The following is a 26,521-nucleotide window of genomic DNA, read 5'->3' as shown; positions in this document are numbered from 1 at the left end:
CCATTCAACTGGGATGGTAAGAGGGGCGGAACCAGCAGCAGAGCAGGGTCAGGCAGGAAAGATCCCCAGACCTAGGTGCGCAAGTGGCCCAGACCCAGTCAGGGTGTGGGGCAGACTGACCGCGGTCACACATTCGCGCACAGTGAGACGGACCACGCAGGCCCCAGGGGGTGAGGGCTGACGGCGGTGGCACACTCGCATGCAGTGGGACGAAACACGTGGGCCCGGTGACGGTAGAACCTGCAGCACCAGTGGGGGCCACGGCAGCAGGCAGCAGCCATTGTGCCTCTTTGACCCTACCCCGACATACAGCATCGCAACCCAGTGACTGAGTTGCCCTGCTCTAGTGAACACCTAAGGCTCTGATCCTGCTATGGAACAGGCATGAACCGCCCAAAAGATGGAGCAAGAAGAACTCAAAGTCCCAGAGCCAATAACTCTCAGCAACCGAGAAATTGCCAGCCTCTCAGAAGCACAATTCAAAACACTGTTTATCAGGATGCTCACAGAACTGGTTGATTATAGTCACAAATTAGAGGAATACATGAACACTAAACTAATTGAAATGAAGGGAGATGTCCAGGAAACCAATAGCGATGGGAAGGAAACTGGGACTCAAATCAATAGTGGACCAGAAGGAAGAACAAAACATCCAACCAGAAAGGAATGAAGAAATGAGAATTCAAAAAAATGAGGAGAGGCTTAGGAACCTCCAGGACATCTTTAAACGTTCCAACATCCAGATTATAGGGGTACCAGAAGGGGGAAAGAAACAGCCACGAGTGGAAAACGTATTTGAACAAATAATAAAGGAGAACTTCCCCAGTCTGGCAAAGGAAATAGACTTCCAGGAAATCCAGGAAGCTCAGAGAGTCCCAAAGAAGTTGGACCCAAGGAGGAACACACCAAGGCACATCAGAATTACATTAGCCAAGACCAAAATGAAGGAGAGAATCCTAGAAGCAGCAAGGGATAAGGGGACAGTCACCTACAAAGGAGTACCCATCAGACTGTCAGCTGATTTCTCAAGAGAGACCTTACAGGCAAGAAGGGGCTGGAAAGAAGTATTCCAAGTCATGAAATCCAAAGACCTACAGCCAAGATAGCTTTATCCAGCAAAACTTTCATTTAGAATGGGAGGGCAGATAAAGTGCTTCTCAGATAAGGTCAAGTTCAAGGAGTTCATCATCACCAAGCCCTTATTATATGAAATGTTAAAGGGACTTATATAAGAAAAAGAAGATGAAAAATATGAACCGTGAAAGGACAGCAAACTCACAGTTATTAACAACCACACCTAAAACAAAAGCAAACCAAGAGGACAGCTAGATGAGGAGTGGAACCATAGAAATGAAGAACACATGGAGGGCTAGCAACAGGGGAGTGGGAGGAGGAGAAGGGGGGAGAAGGTAAGAGCATAGACAGTAGGTAGAAAATAGGGGGAGGGCAAGAATAGTGGGGGAAATATAGAATCTAAGGAACTTAAGACACATGGTTATAAACTAAGGGGAGAGAATGGTGGGGGAGGGAGTGTGCGGGTGGAGGGGAATGAAGGGGGGGAATAGAACAACTGTAATGGTATAATCAATAAAATATATTTTAAAGTAAATAAATAAATAGATTGACCAAAAAAATAATAAAATTAAAAAAAAACCCACATGAGATATCACTTCACATCTGTCAGAACAGCCATCATTAATAAATCAACAAACAAGTGCTGATGAGAGAAAAGGAACATTAATGCATTATTGGTAGGAATACAAACTGGTGCAGCCACTGTGGAAAACACTATTGAATTTCCTAAAAAAACTAAAAGTGAAACTGCCTTATGATCCAGTAATTTCACAGTTGGGAATATACCCTAAGAATCCTGAAACACCAATTCAAAGGAACTTATGTACCCTTGTGTTCATAGCAGTGCTATTTAAAATAGGCACATGGGAAACAGCCTAAGCACCCATCAGCAGATGAATGGATTTAAAAGAAGTGGCACATTTACACAATGGAATACTACACAGCAGAAAAAAGAAGGAATTCCTATCTTTTGCAACAGCATGGAGAGAACAGAAGACTATTATGCTAAGTGAAATAAGCCAGTCAGTGACAGAGAAATATCCTATGATCTCACCTCTAATTGTAATCTATGAACAAAATAAACTAATGAGCAAAATACAACCAGAGACTGGAAAATGGAATAGACTGAGATCTCTAAGAGGGGAAGCAGGAAGGGGAAATGATGGAAGGAAGGAAAGGGAAGGGATTAAACACAGACTATGTATGAATGACTCATGGACATGGACAACAGAGTGGGGACTGACTGAGAAAGTGAGGGGTGGGCTGAGGGAAGGGGGGCACAGGGGAAAAACCAGAACAATAATAATAAAATAAACAATTAAAAAACTCTTATTTGGCTGGTCAAAAAGCACTTTTGATTTCTTCTGTGAGATGGCTCTAGTAGTACTTAGGTTTAACTTCATTCAAAACAATATTGATAGATGTATTGTCACAGATCTCCTATCAGTATGCATTTAAAAAGAAATTTACTGACTTCCAGTTAAGATGGTGGCATAGGCAGACATGGCTCCCATCTTTGCAAAACCATATCAAAATTACAACTAAAATATAGAACAACTAAAACTCAGCAACATCAGAAATTGAGCTGAATCGAGGTCTGACAACCACAAAATTGAGTTGCATGGAAGGCTGACAACTATGCAATTAAAGGAACCACATCCATCCAGCCTGGCAGGAGAGGCACACATGAGGAATGGCCTGGTCCCTCACTCATGAGGATAAAAACTCAAGAGGGAGCTTTTGGGAGTAACGAGTCTCAGACCCACACCAGATGCTTCAGCCCAGGATTCCAGTGCCAGGAAGCTAAGTCTCTACAACTTTTGGATGCAAAAACCAGCAGGGATTGAGTCTGTGAGAAACTGCTGGAGTCCCAAGCAGTTCTTCTTAAAGAACCCACACACAGACTCACCTACTAAGACTCATTCCCTCTGAGCTCTAGCATCCAGTAGCAGCTTGAAAGGCACTAGGGTATACAGAGAGAAACAGAAGTGTCTGGCATCAAGGCAAGCAGAGACCATTGCCCCCTTGCTAAACCTCCCCCCACCCCTGCCACAGAGCTGGTGCCATATCTGAGACTCCATCAACCTGGCTAACACTATTTGACTTATCTTGGAGATCTCCAAGGATCTGCTCCACACCATTTAAGGACCCATCCAAGCTGCTTTTCCATATGAATGGCTGGTCTTCAATTTTAAATCCTATTAAACAAGCAATGGCTGGCTTTAGTGAGCCCTAGCAGCAGACAACCTAGATTCATAGCATAGCTTGGCTTCACCTGGGAATCTCCAAGCCCAACATAAGTAGCATCGACTATAGATTGCTTTACAGCTCAGAAACAGTACCCCAGGAAAAATGTAGGTGGAGGTTGACCTTGCCGTGCACTACCAGCAAAACCCCAGAGCCAGCCTAGCCAGGGGACAGCTACAGATCACACTGGAGCACCACCACCTTGCCCCTGCACAGCTGACCCTCTATGGAGGGTGGAGGTTGGTGGTCAGTGGTCAGTGGTCACAGCCAGTTCTTTGCAGCTGACTGGCCTGGGTAAATTCCCTCCCATTGGTCTGCCAACAGCAACCAAAGCTCAACTACAAGAGGATAGTGTACTCAGCAAACACAATGGGTGCACCTCGAATATCCAGCTTGGGTGGATAGGGGAAGCTGTGACACTAGACTCTACTACATTAGACCACACTACCAACACATGGAATCAAAGCAGCTCTACATAATACATAGAAACAAACACAGGGAGGCTGCTAAAATAAGGAGACAACGAAACATGGCCCAAATGAAAAACAGATCAAAACTCCAGAAAAAGAGCTACACAAAATGGAGATAAGCAATTTATCAGATGCAGAGTTCAGAATACTGGTTTAAAAAGGCATAGTCAGAAACAAAGGATATAGGAATTGAAATGAAGAACAATTTACAGGGAAAAAACAGTAGAGTGGATGAAGCCAAGTATCAAGTCAATTATTTGGAACACCAGGAAGCAAAAAAAACACCATGCAGAACAACAAGAAGAAAAAAAGAATCAAAAAAAAAAAAAAGGAAGATAGTATAAAAAGCCTCTGGCACACCTTTAAGAGGTCCAACATTCACATCATAGGGGTGCCTGAAGATGACAAAGGGCAAGAAATTGGAAATCTATTTGAAAAAATAATTAAAGAAAACTGCCCTATTTTGGTGAAGGAAATAGAAATACAAGTCCAGGAAGCAGAAAGAGTCCCAGTTATGATGGATGCAAAGAGGCCCACTCCAAGACACACCATAATTAAAAGACCAAAGGTTAAAGATACAGAGAAACTCTTAAAAGAAGAGAGGTACCAGACGGATTGCCAGATAGGAGAGGTGAGGGGGAGAATGGGTAAAAGGTGAGGGGATTGAGAAGTACAAATAGTTAAAGAACAGCCACAGGATGCCCTGGCTGGCGTAGCTCAGTGGATTGAGTGCGGGCCTGCGAACCAGAGGATCGCGGTTTGATTCCCAGTCAGGGCACATGCCTGGGTTGCATGCTGGTTCCTTGCAGGCTAACTACCAGCAGGGGACTCACAACAGGCAACCATACACTGATGTTTCTCTCCCTCTCTCCTTCCCCTATAAAGATAAATAAATAAATAAAATCTTAAAAAAAAAAAAAAAAGAACAGCCACGGGGATGTAAAGTACCATATAGGAAATGGAGTAACCAAAGAACTTATAAGCATTACTCATGGAAATGAACAATGGTGGAAAGATTGCCTGAGGGAGTAGGGGATAAAGTGTGGCAAAGGGGGGGCGGGGAATGAAGACAACTGTAATAGCATTATCAATAAAATATAATAATAAAAAAGAAACCCTAATTCCCACCGTGATGTTATTAAGAGGTAGGGATGAGTAGGTCAGGAGAGAAGAGCCCTCGTGAATGGGATCTCAGAGGGCTCCCTCACCCCTTTCACCATCTGAGGGCACAGTGAGGGCATGGCTGTCTAGGGACCAGGAATAGACCTCACCAGCACCAGATCTGCTGGTGCTTTGATCTTGGACTTGCCATCCTCCAGAATTGTGCAAAATAAATTTGTTCATAAAAAAAAAAATTTATCATAATCTGTGAATTTTTATTTAGCCATTTAATATTGAAGATGGAAGAAAAAGGCAACATTTTCAGCATATTATGCTTTATTATTTCAAGAAAGGTAAAAACAGCCCTGGCTGGTGTAGCTCAGTGGATTGAGCGCGGGCCTGTGAACCACATGATCGCGGTTTGATTCCCAGTCAGGGCACATGCCTGGGTTGCAGGCCAGTTCCCGGCAGGGGACACACCAGAGGCAACCATACATTGATATTTCTCTCCTTCTCTCCTTCCCTTCCCCTCTAAAGAAAAACAAAAATAAAAAAGAAAGGTAAAAACACAACTGAATGCAAAGAAAGATTTGTGCAGTGTATAGAGAAGGTGCTGTGACTGATCGAACGTGTCAGAAGTGGTTTGCGAAGTTTTGTGCTCGAGATTTCTTGCTGGATGATGCTCCATGGTTGAGTAGACCAGTTAAAGTTCATAGCAATCAAATTGAGACATTAATTAAGATTAATGTTCTATCTATCATGTAGAAGAAAGGCAACATACTCAAACTATCCAAAATAATAAAGTTATTGATGAAAATGAAAAATATGTCTTTTATTTTAAGGAAAAAACTAAGCAGACTTTTTGGACAAATCCATGAAACTAAAGTATTCAAAACAGTGTGCTATTGGCATAGAATAAAATAGAGAGCCCAGAAACAAGCCTTTACTATATGGTCAACTGAGTTTTGACAAGCATGCCAAGACCATTCCGTGGAAAAAAGACCGTCTTTTCAACAAATGATGCTGGGGAAACTGGCTATCTACATAAAAGAAAATGAATTTGGACCCTCTCCTTACACCACATTCAAAAATCAACTCTAAATGAATCAAAGACCAAAATGAAAGAGCTAAAACTACAACCATGATACTTTTAGTAGAAGACATAAGGGAAAAGCTTCATATTAGATCTGGCAATGATTCTTGGTGATAACATCAAAGCATAGGTAACAAAAGAGGAAATAAACTGTACTTTTATCAGTAACTTCTGTAGATCAAATAACATAATCATGAAAGTAAAAAGGCAACTCATATAAAGGAAAATATCTAAAAATATCTGATAAATGATTAGTATCAATCAGATATAAAGGACTCCTACAATTGACAACAAAATATACGATCCAACTCAAAAATGGGCACTCATTCAACTTAACACCTCCCCCCCCGCAAAAAATTCCAATTAAAAAATGGCAGATGACCTGAACAGACACTTCTTCGAGGAGGACATACAGATGACCCATAGACACATGAAAAGATACTCAACATCACTGCCCATCAGAAAGATGCAAATTAAAACCATACTGAAATATCACCTCACATCTGTCAGAATGGCTATCAACAATAAATCAACAAACAAGTGCTGGCAAGCATGTGGAGAAAAGGAAACTCTTGTACACTGTTGATGGGCTTGTAAACCACTGCATCCAGTGTGAAAACCAGTATGGAGATTCCTCAAATATTAAAAATAGAGCTGCCATATAATGCAGGAATTCCACTTCTGGGTATTTATTTTTAAAAAACCCAAAAACCTCAACCCCGAAACACTTAATTTGAAAACATAAATGTACCCCTATGTTCACTGCAGCATTATGAAACAACCTAGATGTCCACTGATAGATGAATGATGAAGATGTGTGTGTGAATAAGATACTATTCAGCCATAAAAAGAATGAAATCTTGCTATTTGCGACACCATGGGTAGATCTAGATGTATTATGCTAAGTGAAGTTAAGTCAGAGAAAGACAAATACCATCTGATTTCACTTATGTGTAGAATCCAAAAAAGCAAAATAGCCCTCACCACTGTAACTCAGTTGTTTGGAGTATTGTTCCGCAGAACAAAGGTTGTGAGTTCTGATGGGCGTTTCTCTCTCCCCTCCCCCTCTCCATTCTCCCCTCCCCCAATCTCCCTCCTCTCTCACTTCCCCTCCCTCCCTTACTTTCTCTTTATCTAAAATCAATGGAACCTGTCCCAGTGAATTAATAAGAAGGTTCTTTAACCCTTGAAAGTTTGCAAAGCAATAAAAATTCCTCAGGTGCAGATAAAAAATAAAATAAACAAAAATAAAATAAATGAAAACACAAAACAGATTCATAGATACAGGGAACAATCTGATAAGCTGATGGCTGCCAAAGGGGAGGGAGGGGATGTGAATAAAAATAATAACATTTTTAAAAACATTTCCCCAAAATGTATGCAAATGACCAGTAAATAAGCAAATGAAAAGATACTCAACATAACTGTCATTAGGAAAATGCAAAGCAAAATCACAATGAGATACAACTTTATAGCCATCAAACATGATTATTAAAAAAAATAGCAAATATCATCTGTTGGTGATGATATGGAGAAACTAGAACCGAGTATACTACTGGTAGAAATGTAAAATGTGTAGCCACAGCAGAAAAGTTTGATATTTCCTTGGAGATTTAAACATAAAATTACCATACACCCTTAAACTATGCACTCAAAATGGTTAAAAAGGTTAAAAACTGTTATATATTTTACCACTATCAAATCTATAAAATAAATGCATGCACATGACCTATCACTTAAATGTTATAAAGACCAGATGTGAGACAGCATCAACATGGAAAAATAAAGAATATCAACTGATTCATTGACAGTGTACTGAGCCGATATTCTAGGTATCCTGAGATTTAAAAAAAAAAACGGGAAAAGGAAAGGTACCATTACGTATATATTTTTGAACATGCCATAACTTTATGATCCTGTTTCTTCAAATGTAAAATGTGAATTAGATTGATGATTGCATATATCAGAGTTTTTTAAAAAGTGATGGACACACTGTATATTTGTTTATAAATGAATACTAGAAAGTATTAGGGCATTATTTGCTCTGTTGCAAATAAACACATGAAAAAACGATGGAACTAAGTATAAGATAATGTTTGCATTTTCCCATGTAAGCTGAATTCTACAACACAGATTCAGATTTTTGTGCTACTTTAAGAAAGAAGCTTGTTATCTTAACAGTTAGCTTTGGGACCAGAAGACAAATAGCCGAAATAATTTAAAGAATGAACAAACTGTTCTTTATTTTGAAATTGTAATCATCAGCCTGTGGAGACCACCTACTACCTTCCAAACTTGTTTAAAATTTACTCACTAATTCAACCTATTTAAAGAAATAAAATAATAAGTCGATGTTAAAATTTCACTTTGATTGAGTCTATATTTTTTAAGTTATTACCTGGAATCAAGAGAAATAAAAAGTCGATCAAATTGTTTCTCCAGATCCTGTAAAAGACTGTCTGTCTCCTCTTCTGTTTGAATTTGTATGTGTTCAAGGACCTGGGAAGAACACAATAAAAAACCTAATTTGGTATTTTTAATTTGGTAGAAATGGGAATTGTACTGTTCAACATAATTCTGAAAATAGAACGTACTTTTGGATTTTTCAAAACAACAACACAGGAGAACATCAGATGATAAAAATGGAGGAAGTCACATGGTTTAACTTCAAATCCTGGTATTTGTCACTTTTGTTGGCACTGTATACAATAAACTGGCAAAAAGGCCTAGAAAATCCACTAAGTATTCTAAGCATCTTTCTTATCCCTTTCTGTCATTACAAGAAACAAGTCATTTTAAAGAGCTGAATTTTCCTCTGGCACCATTCCTTAAATTTAACTAGTTTAATCCAAGCATTTTAAAAAATATTTTTATTTTTTTTAAATTTTGTTTATTTTTAGCAAGAAGAGGGAGGAAGAGAGGGAAAGAAACATTGATGTGTGTCAGAACCATCAACTGGCTACCTCTCACAAGCCCCAAACCAGGACCTGGCCCACAACCCAGGCATGTGCCTGGACCAGGAATTGAACCAGTGACCTTCTGGTTTGTGGAACAATGCCCAGCACACTGAGCCACACCAGTCAGGGGCCACATGCTGAATTTTTAAACAAAGAATAATTCATTTAGATCTGTGACCCCCTTTTTCCTTCCAATTTCTCCCTTTTGGAATGGGAATGTCCATCGTATGCCTGCCTAACCAATGTATTTTAGAAGAAAATAATTTCCTACCTAGTTGCACAGTTTCACTGTTAAAGAGGAATTTGGCCCCTGAGTCTCAACCCACACTTGATCAGAAGATATTTAAATGAGATAAGATTTTGGACTTAAGAGCTGATGCTGGAACAGATTAAAACTAAATTGGAATGGGGTGACGGTATTTTGTATGTGAGAAGGACGAGTGTGAGGAGGCGGAGCAGAGGGCAAGACTGTTAGGGGTTGAATTTTGCCCCCTACTTGAATTTCATACATTGAAGCCTTAACTCCCATATCAGCTGTAACTTCCTGATTGCCTTGGTTGTGAATTTGCTATTGCTTGTTCTTTGTCACCAAATAAGTGAGCCTCTCTTTTGGGAGATGGGTAAGGAAGAAAAGAGAGTAAGACTCTGGGAAAGGGTATACAGCCAAGTAATGAGCAATATTAACAAGGTGATCTGCAATGATGTGACACAAGAAATCATGGCTCCTTGTTAGAGCTTCTACATCAGTGGGCTGCTAGCACAATGCTACAAAACCAATCCTACAACAACCACACCTAAAACAAAACCCCAAACAAAAACAAACAACTAGAACAGGAACAGAATCACAGAAATGGAGATCATATGGAAGTTTATCAGCAGGGGAGTGGGAAGGGGACGGGAAAAGGTACAGAGAATAAGCAGCATAGATGGTAGGCAGGAAATAGACAGGGGGAGGGTATGAATAGTATGGGAAATGTAGAAGCTAAAGAACTTATATGTATGACCCATGAACATAAACTAAAGGGGAGGAATGTGGGTGGGAGGGGGTGTGTAGGGTGGAGGGGAATGAAGGGAGGAAAACAGAACAACTATAATAGCATAATCAATCAAGCATATTTAAAAGAAAAAAAACCAATCCCAGCAGGCCATGGGAGTTTTCCATTCTTCTGTATGTTTCTCTGTCATTAGATTATTGTGCTTAATAACTCAGTGCTAAACTCTAACTTCAGTGATAGAATACCAAATATGCACATTTAAAGAGACCTTGCCCTAATTCATGATAGAATTTGACCATTCAAAATGCTTACTTTTACAGCAATACTTAATTGTTCAAAATTATTCCCTGCTGTCTTTAGTGCTTCATCAATTTCTTCTGCAGTTTTAGTCTCCTAAAAAAGGAAAGGGGGACCATATACAAATACAAAAACAGATATTTAGATACATTATATTAGTATTACAAAAATACCATATTACTATTTTGGTTACAAAAGCAACATTAGACCCACTATAGCAATCTGAAAACAAGCAAGAAAAATAACACTGTTTATCCTACATACTCAGAGATTTAAAAAAATTAACCTTTTAGGGTTTTGGTTATAGCATTCCAGATATTTTTAGATAACTTTTTGAAAAAATAAGATTATGTTCCGTGACCATTTTCAAACTTAAAAGTATTTTGAAAAATGTATCATGGCAGTATGTGTACACATGTAAAAATGAACAGTTTAAAGAAAAAACTTTCAATCTGTCTATACTAAGATTTAAACTTGCAGTAAAAGATAGCAAGATTAAGCGCTCTCTTTCTTTCCCCAGCTCACTAAAGATCTCCTTAACAAAAAGACTTAATATTTCATTTAACAGCATTTGGAGTTTGTTCTTTTTCTAAGTTTAAGTTAAAAAAAACACTATTTAAAGTTATCAAGTATAGTAACAGGTAAAATTCAGTCTTCCATCATCATCATCAACAACAACAACAAATGCTCTCAGGCCTTTTGGATGCCATTCAAATAACTGGAAAAATCACACTTAGAATTTAGAGACATGTACTTTATTCCAGTTTCATAAAATCTGAATTCAATAATTAGGTTCAAAGGGATGAAACTACATACAGGTAAATATCAAGAACACTAACAGAGCTGTCTAAGAATGGGCTACCTTGGAAGAAAAGAGAATTGTTCAAGCACAGTTTACAATAAAACAAGAGGTTCAAGTAAGAAGTACAGATGTCTCTCTTACCTTTAAGCTTCCAAAAGAATCTATAATTATAGGAAGCTTGAGGGGAGAGGAAAATTAAGCTACCAGAGACAAAGTAAAAATGTCTGGTTTCATCTTACTTCACAAATAACATTTTTCATACCGCTATTACAGCTGACGAAGTCAAAATGGTCCTGTATGTGGATGGTGAATGTACTAAACCAATAGTTAGCTGATCAGCCATCTTTTTCAAGTCCTGAGAACAATTCTTTATCCTAAAAAATGTCATGTACATTATTTTAAATACCAACATTAATATAACTGCTTTAACCTTCTAGTCTGACTTTTACTCTCTATCAAAAAATAATTCACATGATGACTGGGTTCTCAATCATCTATGATAAGCAAAGGGAGGAAACCATGACTAAATTGTGGATATGGGAGATCTTGTGCAAGTCAGAATCTGAGGGGATAAAATGAATGAGAGATGAGGAACTGGGTGCATTACAGTTGCTTTGGTGTCATTATCAAAACAAAAAAGTTCCAAATGAGATTCCTTGAGGGTATCCTACATTTCTTTTAATTCCCACAAAATTTACTATCATAGTAAGTATTTTTAAAAGTTAAAAATCACTCTGGCTGGTGGCTCAGTTGGTTGGAGCACCATCCCATACACCACAAGGCTGCGGGTTTGATTTGGGCCTGGGCACATACAAGAGGCAATCAATAGATGTTTCTCTCTCTCTCCCTTCTTCTCTACAATCAATAAAACATATCCCAGTGAATTAATAAGGTTCTTTAACCCCTGAAAAAGTAGCAAAGCAACAAAGAGCAAACTTTACTATTTTTCACCATAATCCATTCCAAAGTCAATCCTAAATGTAAACTTACCTAAGATCAAAAAATAGTTTCAGAAAAACTATACAGCAAATGTCAAAATACTGTATCAAGGTTTTTCATCTAACAAACACTTACTAAATGTTTACTCTGTGTCCAGCACCAGGGACGCAGAAAGCAGTAAAATGTTGTCCATGACCTCAAAGGGGCTTGTGGACTTGCAGAGGGAAACATACGGGAGTGGGCAAAAGTAAGTTTATAGTTGTGAGTACACGAAACAGATTTTTTATTCCTGTATTGTTATTTATTAATTATTATAGTATACCTACTTTTGCCCACACCTGTATAAATAAATAGATGCAGCCCTGGCTGGTGTGGCTCAGTGGACTGCGTGCTGGTCTGCAAACCAAATGGTCACTGGGTCAATTCCCAGTCAGGACACATGCCTGGGTTGCAGGCTAGGTCCCCAGCAGGGGGCGCGTAAGAGGCAACCATACATTGATGTTTCTCTTCCACTCTTTCTCCCTCCTTTCCCCTCTGCCTAAAAAAATAAATAAACAGAAAAAAATAAGCAGATACAATAACAATAACATAGGAGCTCTCCAGTCGGGATATTCTTTTTTAAAAATCTCCGTATCAATGATTCAGAAAGCATTTTTTAATGTTGCAAAGTCTTACAGAGGAATGAAAAAATGACTAAAAGAATCCCAAAGTTATTACTTTTCCTTTTATAAATCATGTGTCAATATACTCTTCCCAAGTCCTCTACTGTAGTATATTTGTGCTCATCTCAACAGTCAATAGAAAAGTTCTTATTCTTTCTCCACACCTTATTCTCCACACACAGCTTCTGCTAGAATCTTACCCTTGTTATTCCTGATCTGATATGGTAATCTTGTTTTCCTTTATTTTCTCTCCCCCTTTAAATAAGGACAAACTAATAATGCTTCCTTAGGAACCAGAGTCTGCATTTCATTAACGGTTAAGACAAATTATAAACTTAAAGCGCACTCTATGGACAGTGGGTTAAAAATACTGATCTGAGAATGACATTTTATCAGTAATGATAAAATTATTTGCAAAAATATGTTGAACTTTAAATACTTAAACAAGTGCACATTGAACTTACTTTTTAGGCTGCAGTTTGTCCATAAAAGAATGTTCTTTAACATATCCATCTAATTGGTAGTCTCCTTGTCTCATATTTACAGCTGTAGCAACCTTAGGACAGAATAAGAAAAACAAAAACAGAAAGCCATTCAATAAATTCTATTTATCCAGAATTCAAACAACTAGTGTGCCATTCATAGATAAATTTGATGACAGACTTTGAGATACCTGAATCCTCATTAAATGTTTTAAAAAGGCATGTATGTTGTTTTACCCTATTTTATTTGGTAAAGAAATCAGTAATTTGGCAATTATGAATTAAACAGAACATTAAATTAACTAAAACATTTCTTTCTACCACAATTCTAATGGAAATACTGGGAATGATACTTTTAAAATTTACTGTAAAAATTTTACAATGATATCTTAAGGCATGTTTAAAACTCTAAAATACTTAGGAATAAATTTAGTAAGAAAAATATAAGGTCTAAGAAAGAAAATAAAAAAATATTGGGGATCATAAGACAAGGTTCCTGGAGAAAAAGATTTAACCTCCTAAAATACATCTAACATAAATTAACACAATTCTCAAGTTCATATAGAAAAGATATTATACAAGAATTACAACAATTTTAACACAATCACTTGAGAGTGATCTATCCCCCCACATAATAAAGCTACTGTAATTAAAACACTAGGGTACTGGCACAACAGAGAATGAGCCGTGAAACAAAATCCACAAATACATGGGAACTTAATACAGAATACAACTAACATTTCAATTCAACAGAGGATGGATTACTCAATAAATATTCTGGGAAAGTCAGCTAATCATTCTGAAGAATAAAGTTTACACACACCTTACATCATATATGAGTACTGTAAAAAAAACTAAGCATAATACCTTTTTAAAAAACATGACATAAGTGCATAAAAACACAGTAGAACCTTGGTTCTCAAACTTAATTTGTTCTGGAAAACTGTTCAAAAAGAAGTTTCTTTGAAAACCGTTATCTTCTTTGTCACCTGAGAGACACATGACTAATCATACAGGTATCACCATGAAAGGACTGTCACACTGAGAATCAAGAACTGAAATTTTGAGTGGGAACTGAGACATTTTTTCTGTCAACTTGGTCAAGAACTGAAATGTTTGAGAACCAAGATGTCTGAGAAACAAGGCGTGTGTGTGTGTGTGTGTGTGTGTGAGAGAGAGAGAGATGAGAAGGTCTGCCTAATCAAAAACCTAGAGCCATGAAGGTGGGGGAAAAAGACTAAATAGGGAAATGTCTCTGAAAGGCTAATGGTAACTAAAAAAATTAAAAGTGAAAGATGAGAGGCTCCCAAGATGGAGACAGAGTAGGACGGAGCAGATTCCACTTCCCCCTACACATGGGAGAAAATTCTGGCCAATCTACGGAGGAACAGAGCAAACAGCCGACAGTACCCCAGCATATGAAAATAAGAGACCAGAAATTGTAACAGTCATGGAAAAGCAAGACGGTAGGGAGAAGGCTGCAGTACAGTAGAGTCTCCAACCGGAGCAATGACAGGAGCAGCAGCAACTTCAGCCGGTGCACAGCACCCGGCATGCCTTGGCGGTTCCGGCTCCCAGTGCGTCTTCTTCGGACTCTTCAGGAGCCCTGGGCCTGCTGAAGGGTCCTTGGGAGGGAGCTGGGTTATCAGCTCCCTCCCTCCCGGGCCAAGCAAGGTTGGGCACCGGGAGAGACTTGTATGCTAGAGTTCGCAGAGACGGTACTAAGGACAAAGGGCCAAGATCAACCGTGGAGTCTGTGGTCTCCAGCCCCAGAGAATTAAGAGGCGCAGTGTGGGGCTGTGACTCCGATAGTCACTGCTCTGGCTGGGGGATTAAGCTGTGCTGAGGCAGGTTTTTCTAAAGGAGAAAGTTTTTGGAAAGTAAACTGAAGGATTCTTCTGCGACAGCCGCTTGCCTGCTCTCCACCCAGCCTGGCAGCGACCCCAAGAACCCAAGGTTGGGTGGACGGCCTGGAATTCCCCCACAGAACTGGGACTGGTCTGTGCCCGAACCTGCAGGACCCAGCCAACCTGGCCTGCGAGCCCTGCAACCCAGCCCACGCCCACAGTGATACCCCCCCCCCCAAAAAAAAGAGTGCTATGAGGAAGACCTAGATCCCTTTGGTGGGGCACTGAAGAGAGGCACCGGGTTGGCTCACAGAAAGACTACACCAACCTGCCCCTCAGCCTGCTGCAGCCAGAAAAACCAGTTTGGCCACTTTGAAGCCAACAAGAGATTTTTTTTTTAAGTAACCTTTTATCTTTTTAATTTTATTATTGTTTTATCTTTCAATACTTTTTTCCTCTCTTTTCTTCTTTTCTGTTTTATTCCTTCTTCCTTTCTTTCCAAACTTTTCATTTTTTCCTCCCTTCTCCTGCCTTTTTTTTCCTTTTACCCACAAGTGACACAAACAACTTGGAACACAGCAAGTAGAAGGAAGGAAATAACCAAGATCAGAGGAGAATTAAATGACATAGAGACTAAAAGCATAATTCTAAGGATCAATGAATGAATCCAGGAGCCTGGTTTTATGAAAAGATAAACAAAATAGACAAGCCTTTAAGCAGGCTCATCAAGAAAAGAAGAGAGACGACCCAAATGAACACAATCAGAAATGAAAGGGGAGAAATTATAACTGATACCACAGAAATGGAAGGGATTGTAAGAAATTACTATGCAGAATTGTATGCCAAGAAATTTGAAAACCTAGGTGAAATGGACAAATTCCTAGAAAAATATAATCTTGTAAAACTCAATGGAGAAGAAGTAGAAAACCTGAACAGACCAATAACAGCAGATGAAGTTGAAGCAGTAATCAAAACACTCCCATCACACAAAAGCCCTGGATCAGATGGTTTCACAGGAGAATTCTACAAAGCATTTAAGGAAGAGCTAACCCCTATTCTTCACAGACTATTCCAAAAAATTCAAAATGACGGAAAACTCCCAAACTCTTTTTATGAAGCCAGCATCATCCTAATTCCAAAACCAGATAGAGACACAACAAAGAAAGAAAACTTCAGGCCAATCAATATCACTGATGAACATAGACGCTAAAATCCTCAACAAAATATTGGCAAAACCGCATCCAACAATACATTAAAAAGATCATACACCATGACCAAGTAGGATTCATCACAGGGATGCAAGGTTAGTACAGTATTCACAAATCAGTAAATGTAATACATGACATAAACAAAAGCAAAGACAAAAACCACATGATCATATCAATAGATGGGGAAAAAGCTTTTGACAAGGTACAACACCCATTTATGATAAAAACACTCAGCAAAGTGGGAATAGAGGGAGCATTCCTCAATATAATAAAGGCCATATTTGAGAGACCTACAGCCAACATCATACTCAATGGGCAAAAACTAAATGCTTTTTCACTAAGATCAGCAACAAGACAAGGCTGTCCACTTTCACCACTTCTATTCAATATAGTATTGGAAGTTTTAGCCACAGTGATCAGACAAGAAAAGAAATAAAAGGCATCTAAATTGGAAAGGAGGAAACAAAACTGTCATTGTTTGCAGATGACATGATAGTGTACATGGAAAATCCTATAGACTCTACCCCAAAACTGCTCGACATAATAAATGAATTTGGCAAAACAGCAGGTTACAAAGTCAATATTCAGAAATCAAAGGCATTTTTATATACTAACAATGAATCAGCAGAAGCAGAAATCAAGAAAAAAATCTCATTCGATATAGCAAAAACAAAAATAAAATATCTGGGAATAAACCTAATCAAGGAGGTTAAAGATCTGTATGCAGAAAATTACACAAAACTGAAGAAAGAAATCAAAGACACAAACAAATGGAAACATATACCATGTTCATGGATTGGAAGAATTAATATCATCAACTTCCGCCAAGATGGAGCCATAGGTGGAAACACTGTGCCTTCTCCCACAACCAAGTTTGAATACAACAAAGGTTTGGAGAAACAAAGACACAACCAAAGGACAGAAAATTGAATTATACGGAAGTCCGACTACATCTAACCGTTCAACGGGGACGGTAAGAGGGGCGGAGCCAGCAGCGAGCAGGGTCGGGCAGGACCGGCCCCAACCCAGGCACGCAGGCAGACCGGAACCAGTTGGGGTGCGGGGCAGACCGCGGGCGCATATTCGCGCACAGTGAGACAGACCACGCAGGCCCCAGGGGGCAGGGGCTGACGGCGGTGGCACACTCGCGTGCGGTGGGATGAAACGCGTGGGCCCGGTGACTGCAGCAACTGCGGCACCGGTGAGGGCCGTGGCGGCAGGCGGCGGACAGGACGCCATAGTCCCTCTTTGACCCCGCCCCCACATACAGTGTCAGAACCCAGCGACTTAGTTGCCCTGCAATACTGGTGAGAGCCATTGTCGCTCTTTGACCCCGCCCCCACATACAGCGTCACAACCCAGCGACTTAGTTGCCCTGTTCTAGTGAACACTTTAGGGCTCTGATCCTGCTATGGAACAGGCACGAACAACCCGAAGGATGGCGCAAGAAGAACTCAAAGTCCCAGAGCCAATAACTCTAAGCGACCGAGAAATTGCCAGCCTCTCAGAAGCACAATTCAAGACACTATTTATCAGGATGCTCACAGAACTGGTAGATTATAGTCACAAATTAGAGGAACATAGTCACAAATTAGAGGAACATATGAAGGCTAAACTAATTGAAATGAAGGGAGATGCACAGGAAACCAATAGTGATGGAAAGGAAACTGGGACTCAAATCAATGGAATGGACCAGAAGGAAGAACAAAACATCCCACCAGAAAGGAATGAAGAAATGAGAATTCAAAAAAATGAGGAGAGGCTTAGGAACCTCCAGGACATCTTTAAACGTTCCAACATCCGGATTATAGGGGTACCAGAAGGGGGAAAGAAACAGCCACGAGTGGAAAACGTATTTGAACAAATAATAAAGGAGAACTTCCCCAGTCTGGCAAAGGAAATAGACTTCCAGGAAATCCAGGAAGCTCAGAGAGTGCCAAAGAAGTTGGACCCAAGAAGGAACACACCAAGGCACATCATAATTACATTAGCCAAGACTAAAATGAAGGAGAGAATCCTAGAAGCAGCAAGGGATAAGGGGACAGTCACCTACAAAGGAGTACCCATCAGACTGTCAGCGGATTTCTCAAAAGAGACCTTACAGGCAAGAAGGGGCTGGAAAGAAGTATTCCAAGTCATGAAATCCAAAGACCTACAGCCAAGATTGCTTTATCCAGCAAAACTTTCATTTAGAATGGGAGGGCAGATAAAGTGCTTCTCAGATAAGGTCAAGTTCAAGGAGTTCATCATCACCAAGCCCTTATTATATGAAATGCTAAAGGGACTTATATAAGAAAAAGAAGATGAAAAAGATGAACAGTGAAAGGACAGCAAACTCACAGTTATTAACAACCACACCTAAAACAAAAGCAAACCAAGAAGACAGCTAGATCAGGAGGGGAACCATAGAAATGAAGAACACATGGAGGGTTAGAAACAGGGGGGTGGGAGGGGGAGAAGAGGGGAGAAGGCACAGAAAATAGCATAGATGGTAGGCAGAAAATAGGGGGGAGGGCGAGAATAGTGGGGGAAATATAGAATCCAAAGAACTTGAGACACGTGGTTATAAACTAAGGGGGGGAGAATGGTGGGGGAGGGAGGGTGTGGGTGGAGGGGATTGAAGGGGGGGAATAGAACAACTGTAATGGTATAATCAATAAAATATATTTAAAAAAAAAGAATTAATATCATCAAAATGCCATACTACCTGTTGGAGCAACTTTTCTCTAAGTCCTCCTGGGTGCATGCTGAGGTGTGTAAATATGACTGAGACATGATGTGAACTGCTTAGGGAGGAGGAGTGGCCAGTTTCCCTGTTGGGAAAATGTCGTGGGCTGGTGGCCAGTTTCTCAGGGGAAAAAGGCCAACAGCAGCCAGTTTCTCCTCGGAGAAAAAGGCCTTGAGAGTCCCCTCCTCCAGGGCCTTTCATTGGGTTCTAATACACAGGAATACAAGGCAGCAAGGATCAAACAGTAGATAACATTTCAAAGAAATCTGAGGGCTTACACTATTAGTCAGTCTGTCAGGAACAGAGTTTTAGGGTTTCCTGCTCGAACCCTTAACATATGAATGAAAGCACTCTTAGCAGAGATTTCACAGGTTTATCAGGAAGCCTTTGTGATGCCAGATTGTTCCCCAGGACACGCTCTAGCAAGGTAAGGAGCTGCACCCCTTCCCAAAAAGTATTCAGGCTTAAGGGGATTAAAGCCATGAAGCACTTCTCCCAGAGTACATGGGGACTCAGGCTAAATCAAAGCTGGGGGGGCGAGAGTCCATTGCTCCCTCTTGGTTGCAACCTCCCCGAGTCCTTCCATGAAGGCCTCCGAAGTGATCGAGTCTGGCTTAGGTTGCCCCCTTCTGTGAGGGGTCTTACCCATCATTGACTTCCAACCAAGCTTTGGGGGCAGGGAGAGGAAACTGAGGCAGCACTTGCTACCAGAGACAAGCTTTGTCTCCTATGGCTGGCACTCCAAAGGTCATCCCTCGCCCTTAGCCACAAGGGGTCGAGATACAATTCCTAAAACTAGACAGAGCAGTCTACAACAACTATCCAAAGCAATTTGCAGATTCAATGCAATACCTATTAAAGTACCAATGGCATATTGCACAGACATAGAACAAACACTTTAAAACCTTATATGGAACCATAAACGACTCCGAAGAGCAGCTGCTATGTTGAGAAAGAAGAACAAAGTAGGAGGGATCACAACACCTGATACCAAACTATATTACAAGGCCAGTGCAATCAAAACAGCCTGATACTGCCATCAAAACAGGCACAGAGCCCTATGGAACAGAGAGCCCAGAAATAAACCCAAGTCTCTACATTCAATTAATATTCGACAACGGGGGCAGTGACATAAAAGGGAGTAAAAATAGCCTCTTCAACAAACAGTGTTAGGAGAACTGGACAGCTACATGCAAAAAAATGAAACTTGAGCACCAACTTACACCATACACCAAAATAAATTCAAGGTGGATAAAAGACTTAAATACAAGCCGTGACACCATTAAAGTCCTAGAGGAGAACATTGGCAGGAAAATCTCAACTATTTCATGCAGCAACATTTTTACTAATATGTCCCCTAGAGCAAGGGACATAAAGGAAAGAATAAAAAAATGGGATCTCATCAAGATAAAAAGCTTCTGCATGGCTAAAGAAAACATCATTAAAATAAAAAGAGGAACAAATATATGGGAAAACATATTTGCCAATGATACCTCAGACAAAGATTTAATCTCCAAAATATACAAAGAACTTACACAACTCCACTCTAAGAAGACAAGCAACCCAATTAAAAAATGGGCAAAGAACTTGAACAGACAATTCTCCAAGGAGGACATACAGAAGATCCAGAGACACATGAAAAGATGCTCAATATCGCTAGCTATCAGACAGATGCAAATTAAAACCACAATAAGATACCACTTTACACTGGTCAGAATGGCTATCATAAACAAAGCAACAAACAACAAGTGTTTGAGAGGTTGTGGGGAAAAGGGGACCCTAGTTCAGTGTTGGTGGGATTGCAGACTGGTATAACCACTATGGAAAAGAGCATGGAATTTTCTAAGAAAACTACAAATGAATATGCCTTTTGACCCAGCAATTCCACTGCTAGGATTATATTCTAAGAACCTTGAAACACCAATCCAAAAGAACCTATGCACCCCAATGTTCAAGAGTTGGAAGCAACCTAGGTGCCCATCGGTAAATGAATGAATTGAAAAACTATGGTACATTTACACAATGGAATTCTATGCAGCAGAAAGGAAGAAGGAGCTCCCACCCTTTGCAACAGCATGGATGGAACTGGAAAGCATTATGCTGAGTGAAATAAGCCAGGCAATGAAAGACAAATACCATATGATCTCACCTTTAACAGGAACCTAAACAGCAAAACAAACAAGCAAGCATAATATAACCAAAGACACTGAAACAGACAACAGGCAGACAGGGACCAGAGGGGAGAGGGGAGCGAATTTCAGGGGAAAAGGGGAAGGATTCAGAGGAACAAGTATAAAGGACACATGGACAACAACTAAGGGGGGTGGAAATGAGAGGGAGGTGGGGAGCACTGGGGCGGGGTGGGCTGGGAAGCGATTAAAAAATAGAAAACTGTATTTGAACAATAATTAAATTTTAAAAAGTAAAAAAGAAAGATAATAAAGAAGTGTGCATCCATCCTGTATTGGTGTGTAACTACTAAAAATATAGCATCTTAAACTAAAATAAATAAATAAATAAAAAATAAAAAACGAAAGTGAAAGATTGGTAGAAAATAGCTAAACACACAGGACAAAGTGGTAGCATCACTATCACATGAAGTATTTCTACAAATTAGGAAAAGACAATTCAAAAGGGAAATATGCAAAGCCTCTTCCAATTTAAATAATAATAATAATAATAATAATAATTAAGTATAATAATTCCCTCTGAAAGGGTCTGTTGAAGACATCGGAGAATTTGCTCAATTTCACTAGTAGTCAGGGAATTACAACTTAAAACAAGGAGATGTTCATTTTTTTTTTTTTTGCTCATCCAATTGTCAAACATTAAACAAATGACAAATGGAAACATGAATTTGTTTTGGAACTAGAAATTAACAGAACTAGTGGAATTTTTTTGGTAGGTGTAAGTTTGAGGAATTGTGTAAAAGACATAGTGAAAAATTGTGAAAACCACCTAAATGTTTATAATGAAGAGATTAGTTAAGAATTATATCACTTATGTACATGGCTTAGTACGCAGCCATTAAAAGTAATGCAGGAGGTTCTCATGAGAATAAGTTAATGTTGCTAAGAGAAATAAAGCAGATGACTAAATGTAATGGTCTCCCATTTAAATATACACCTTTGGTGGGGAAGACAATGTTCTGCCAAGGTTTTAAGTGTGAGGAACCAAAGGTAGCCATGTATTGTTAGATAATTATGGAAAAAGTGTTACCTTTAACAAATCACACTGAACTAAATGTTATTTTTAAAAACCCTCCCCAAAATTGGGGGCTAAAACCTTAATTTCTATTTGTCTCCTCATTTATCCCCCTTTGGCTTGAAATTTCACAGTAAGAGGTTACTGTTACTATGAAAAGATTTATTTTTTAAGCAAATGTATTCTGAACATTTTTTGTTGCATAATAAAACAAAATAAGAATCTTAAGACTGGATTACTGGATCACTCTTCCTATCTCCATCCAGTTCAACAGGCTCGGATTTCTTAATGGCCTTCTCTTAGGATCTGTAGTTGGGCTCAACACATTTAAGCCTCAGCACAATCTTCTTTGTTTTTTAGCCCTTCTGCAGCTTAGTCTGCCCTCCACAGCCACTCTACTTTCCATCATTATGCTGCTTTCCCTGCGCAAACAAGAGATCCTTGTCCTTCTTGTATTATGTTTCTTTGTGGGGTTAATGCTTGCCACACTTCATACGGAAAGTCCAGCAGATTTTAGAAACAGTCACCATGTTTGCAAGAACTCTATTGGCATGAAGACTATCAAGAGATTTGATGATACAGGACATGTCTTCCAATTAAAAAAAACACTATTTATTCAAGTGATTTAAAAGAGTTCAGTGAAAACTGTACAAAGATTCTTAACTTATAATTAAGTATAATACAAGCTTTCTTTCTCTTCCTACCCTAGCTTCTCATTTAAGTTTTATTTATGGTGTTGTTCTTGTTTGTTTTGTTACTTGTGGTAAGATTTAATGATCATTTCTTCTTTGGTTTCTGACTTCAGTGATATATTTAATAAGACTTCCCCATCTAAGATTAAATTATCTGCATTTTCTTCCAGTTTATACTCTCAATTTGTATATTATGAACATTTACAATCCACATGGGATTTTAATATATATTATATATTAATTGGATAACTTATCCTTTGTTCATGCACAATATATTTTTAGACTCATGTCTGAAAGATCAATAAAATGCTGGTACTTCTGGAATGATACCTAAGTATGATCCTATTTGGAACAAAATCTGCCATCTGACTGTGCAAAACTATAGAATGGTTATTATTTAAAAACCATTAATATTACTCAAAAGCAGAGGAGGAATGTTATTTTAAAAACATACAACTATGAAAGATAAATTCATACTATTTACCCACTCTCAGATATAAGAACAAATGTATACCCCTAACCCTGAATGAAATCGTTTTAGTCTCAAGTTTGAAATAAACAGCATCACCTTCAACATGAAAAACAAATTACAAGCTTAACAAGAATACAGCAACTCAACTTACTTTATAGAGCACTTACTTTTTGGAGCACATATATATTAAGTTAAAAGTAATAAACCACATTCCAGAAGTATTTAATAAATTCACACTTTTCACTAATTTAGACTGAATTCTCCCATTTTTATTCCAAATAAATACTAAATATCAACAAAAATCTCAACTTAAAAAATTTGTAAGTGTGATAATGATTTCGGCAATTTCTCAAAGGATTCATTTAAACAGCGATCAGCTTTGGTGCATCTAGAAAACTTGAAAATAGCCCCTTGCTAATAGTACCAGGGAAGGGGGAAAGGATGGAAGGATGGGACAAATCACATGTCTCCAGTGACATAGTCAGAACTAGCCAATATATTACAAAATAGATATATTATAACCTTAAAATCAAAACCAGTATTTGTCAACAACTATGAACATGTGTATAGATATTATCCAAAATACTACAGTATAATGATTTAAAACCATCAAATGTGAAATCATTTGCCAAAAAGGGCAAAAGTTACTAATACATCTATGGATATGGACAGAAAAAGTTCTGGCTGCCTGCTCCTTCACTTTTTCTTACTCTTTACCCACCAGAAGACTAAACTGATCAGGGAGCTTCCACTACAACCACAGGAGCCAGGTCCCCCTTGTCTTAACTACGTAGGAGCCACATCTGAGGAACTGTCAAGAAAGGAAAAGGAGTAAGAATTTCCCACAATGAAGGCCTTAATTTGTTAAGTATTTAATTCCAAAGCAGACATCTGCTAATATGTGTATGTTTCTGCTATAATTAAAACTTTCAAATCTGTAAATATGTACCGTATTTTTGAACCATAAGACACATCTAGGTTTTAGAGGAGGAAAATGTTGAAGGAAAAATGTGGTAAAATATTTAATAACAAATAATATTTCACCAATGTAAATGTAAACAGAATTCAACAGCAGCATTAACAACCACTATTCCTCCCAAATTTGGAGGGGAGAAGAAAAAAAAGGGAGGGGAAGGTGTATCTTACAGTCCGAAAAATATGGGTATATATATATTTCTAGAACGTTTAATGTGCAAACCAGTTAATCTGCACCTAAATAACCAAGGGTTGACTAGAACATTTATTTTAATGACCTAGAGGCTTGCAGAGAACTTTGATATACTTCAGATTTAACTCTTGCAATACTATGAGATAAAGGCAAGTATTATTTCCCCACGACAAATAAGGAAATCCAGGTTTAGTGTGACAGAACTAGGATTGCATTCCAGGTCTTCTGCCTCCGCAGGAACTGCCTGCCACAATGCCACAGAAAACAATCAATACAAACCCTCATCATTGTATCTCTCAAGTGGAACATTGAGAATTTAGAGATTAAGCCAACTTTCCAGAAACATGCAACATAAAACAAATTACATTCGTATTTGTAGTGAATGCAAATGATGTTCATTAAATTTTATTTTAAATGTTGATTTGATCTCATTATTATGGGTCCATAGACATAAGTCCTGGTGCAACTGTACTATTTTTAGTGCTTCTGAAGTTAACATTAACTTTAGGCCTCCGTTTTGTTTCTCTTTCTATACTATAACATCTCTACAAATATAAATTTGATGACATAGAAAGGTTGAAGGGCAGGTGGTGTTCAAAATTTGTTTGCATAGTACTGGTATGTGTGGAAAGGAGGAAACAGATTTGTATACTTCACTAAAATAAAAATAAATAGAGCCAATTTTCCACAGAATTCTCCAAAGAGTCAAGACACATACGCTGAGTAATATATGACCTTAACCTTGTAGTTTTCTTAATCACTTTGAACAATTGTAAAGTGTATGGGAATAGCATTATCTTTTGCTAGGCATCTTGGCTTAAATGTCAGCAATAAAAATGCAACTAAAAAGTTTCCAACTAGAAGCATGTTTTATTTCTCTAACATTTTTACCATTAACATTTGGTTGTACTGTATTCAATATGAAAGATGATAAAGCTTACCTCACAAGCAGGGCATATAATTGTGCTGTATTCTTCAGTTACTAATAAACATAGTTCACAAAAAGCATGTCCACACTGAAGTTCATTGTGGTGACCTATTGATGAAATTATGAATTAATCTTTCCCATTTGTTAACATTATGCAGCACTAGTCAAAGGGGAAAGTTAGAGGAGATTTTCTTGTGTATGAAAAGATATCAAAAGTTAGTCAGAAATGGATGACTTAATATGGTGGTGTACACAGACATGGCTTGCCTCTTTGCACAACCATATCAAAATTACAACTAAAATGCAGAATCGCCAGCACTCAGAAATATCAGAAATTAAGTTGAATGGTAGTCTGATAACTACCAAATTAAAGAAACCACATCCGTCCAGATTGGCAGGAGGGGCGCAGACACTGAATGGGCTGGTCCCTCATCCATGTGTGGTGGATAAAAATTTGGGAGGGATTTCTTGGGAGTTAGGAACTCCAGGCCCACACCAACCCCCCAGCACAGGATTCCAATGACATCCTAAGGATACGTCCCAACAACTCTGGATGCAAAAACCAGCGAGAAGTGAGTCTGAGGAAGAAACTTCTGGAGTCCTAAGCAGTTCTTCTGAAAGAACCCACGAAAGGACTCACCCACTCAGATTCACTCCCTCTGAGCTCCAGCACCAGAGTAGCAGCTTGAAAGACATTAGAGGTATAAAGGGAGGAACTGAAGTGTCTGGTCTCGAGGTGAGCAGAGGTCACTGTCCCTTTTCTAAATCTCCCCCCATTAAAGAGCTGGCATGTTGGTGCCGTATCTGAGACTCCTTCAACCTGTAAACTGTTTGACCTGCCTTGGAAATCACCCCACCGAACTTATGGGCCCACCCAAGCTGCTTTTTCATATGAATGGCTGGTCTTGGCTCATGTTTCATAACTTCCTATATCCTCTCAAACAACAGGTGGCCCCAGTGAGTCTCAGGCCTGGTACTAGCAGCATTCAGCACAGATTCACCACTTGGCTTCACCTGGGAATCTCCAAGCCCAGCTCAAGCAGCAGCCATCTCAGATTGTTTTATAGCTCAGAAAGGGTGGCCCCAGGCAGAACACAGGTGGAAGCTGACCTTGGCCTGCACAACCTAGGAAACCCCAAGGCCAGTAGACCCAGG

The 26,521-nt window shown here is 39.1% G+C and overlaps 1 protein-coding gene across 1 annotated transcript in view; it reads right to left on the bottom strand.

The window, feature by feature from the left end:
* Positions 1–26,521, bottom strand: part of RNF17 (ring finger protein 17) — a 176,037-nt gene that overhangs the window by 139,414 nt on the left and 10,102 nt on the right. Inside the window, exons 3-7 of the mRNA XM_037037065.1 lie at positions 25,380–25,474; positions 13,102–13,193; positions 11,299–11,410; positions 10,250–10,330; positions 8,384–8,484 (exon numbers count right to left, since the gene is read on the bottom strand). Coding sequence (XP_036892960.1) covers positions 8,384–8,484; positions 10,250–10,330; positions 11,299–11,410; positions 13,102–13,193; positions 25,380–25,474 — 481 coding nt within the window. The remainder of the gene's footprint in view (positions 1–8,383; positions 8,485–10,249; positions 10,331–11,298; positions 11,411–13,101; positions 13,194–25,379; positions 25,475–26,521) is intronic.

Source organism: Sturnira hondurensis, unplaced genomic scaffold, assembly GCF_014824575.4.
Source record: "Sturnira hondurensis isolate 20B ecotype Veracruz unplaced genomic scaffold, ASM1482457v3 Scaffold0022910, whole genome shotgun sequence".
Taxonomy (NCBI): Eukaryota; Metazoa; Chordata; class Mammalia; order Chiroptera; family Phyllostomidae; genus Sturnira; species Sturnira hondurensis.
This window is presented reverse-complemented; position numbering and strand designations above follow the sequence as displayed.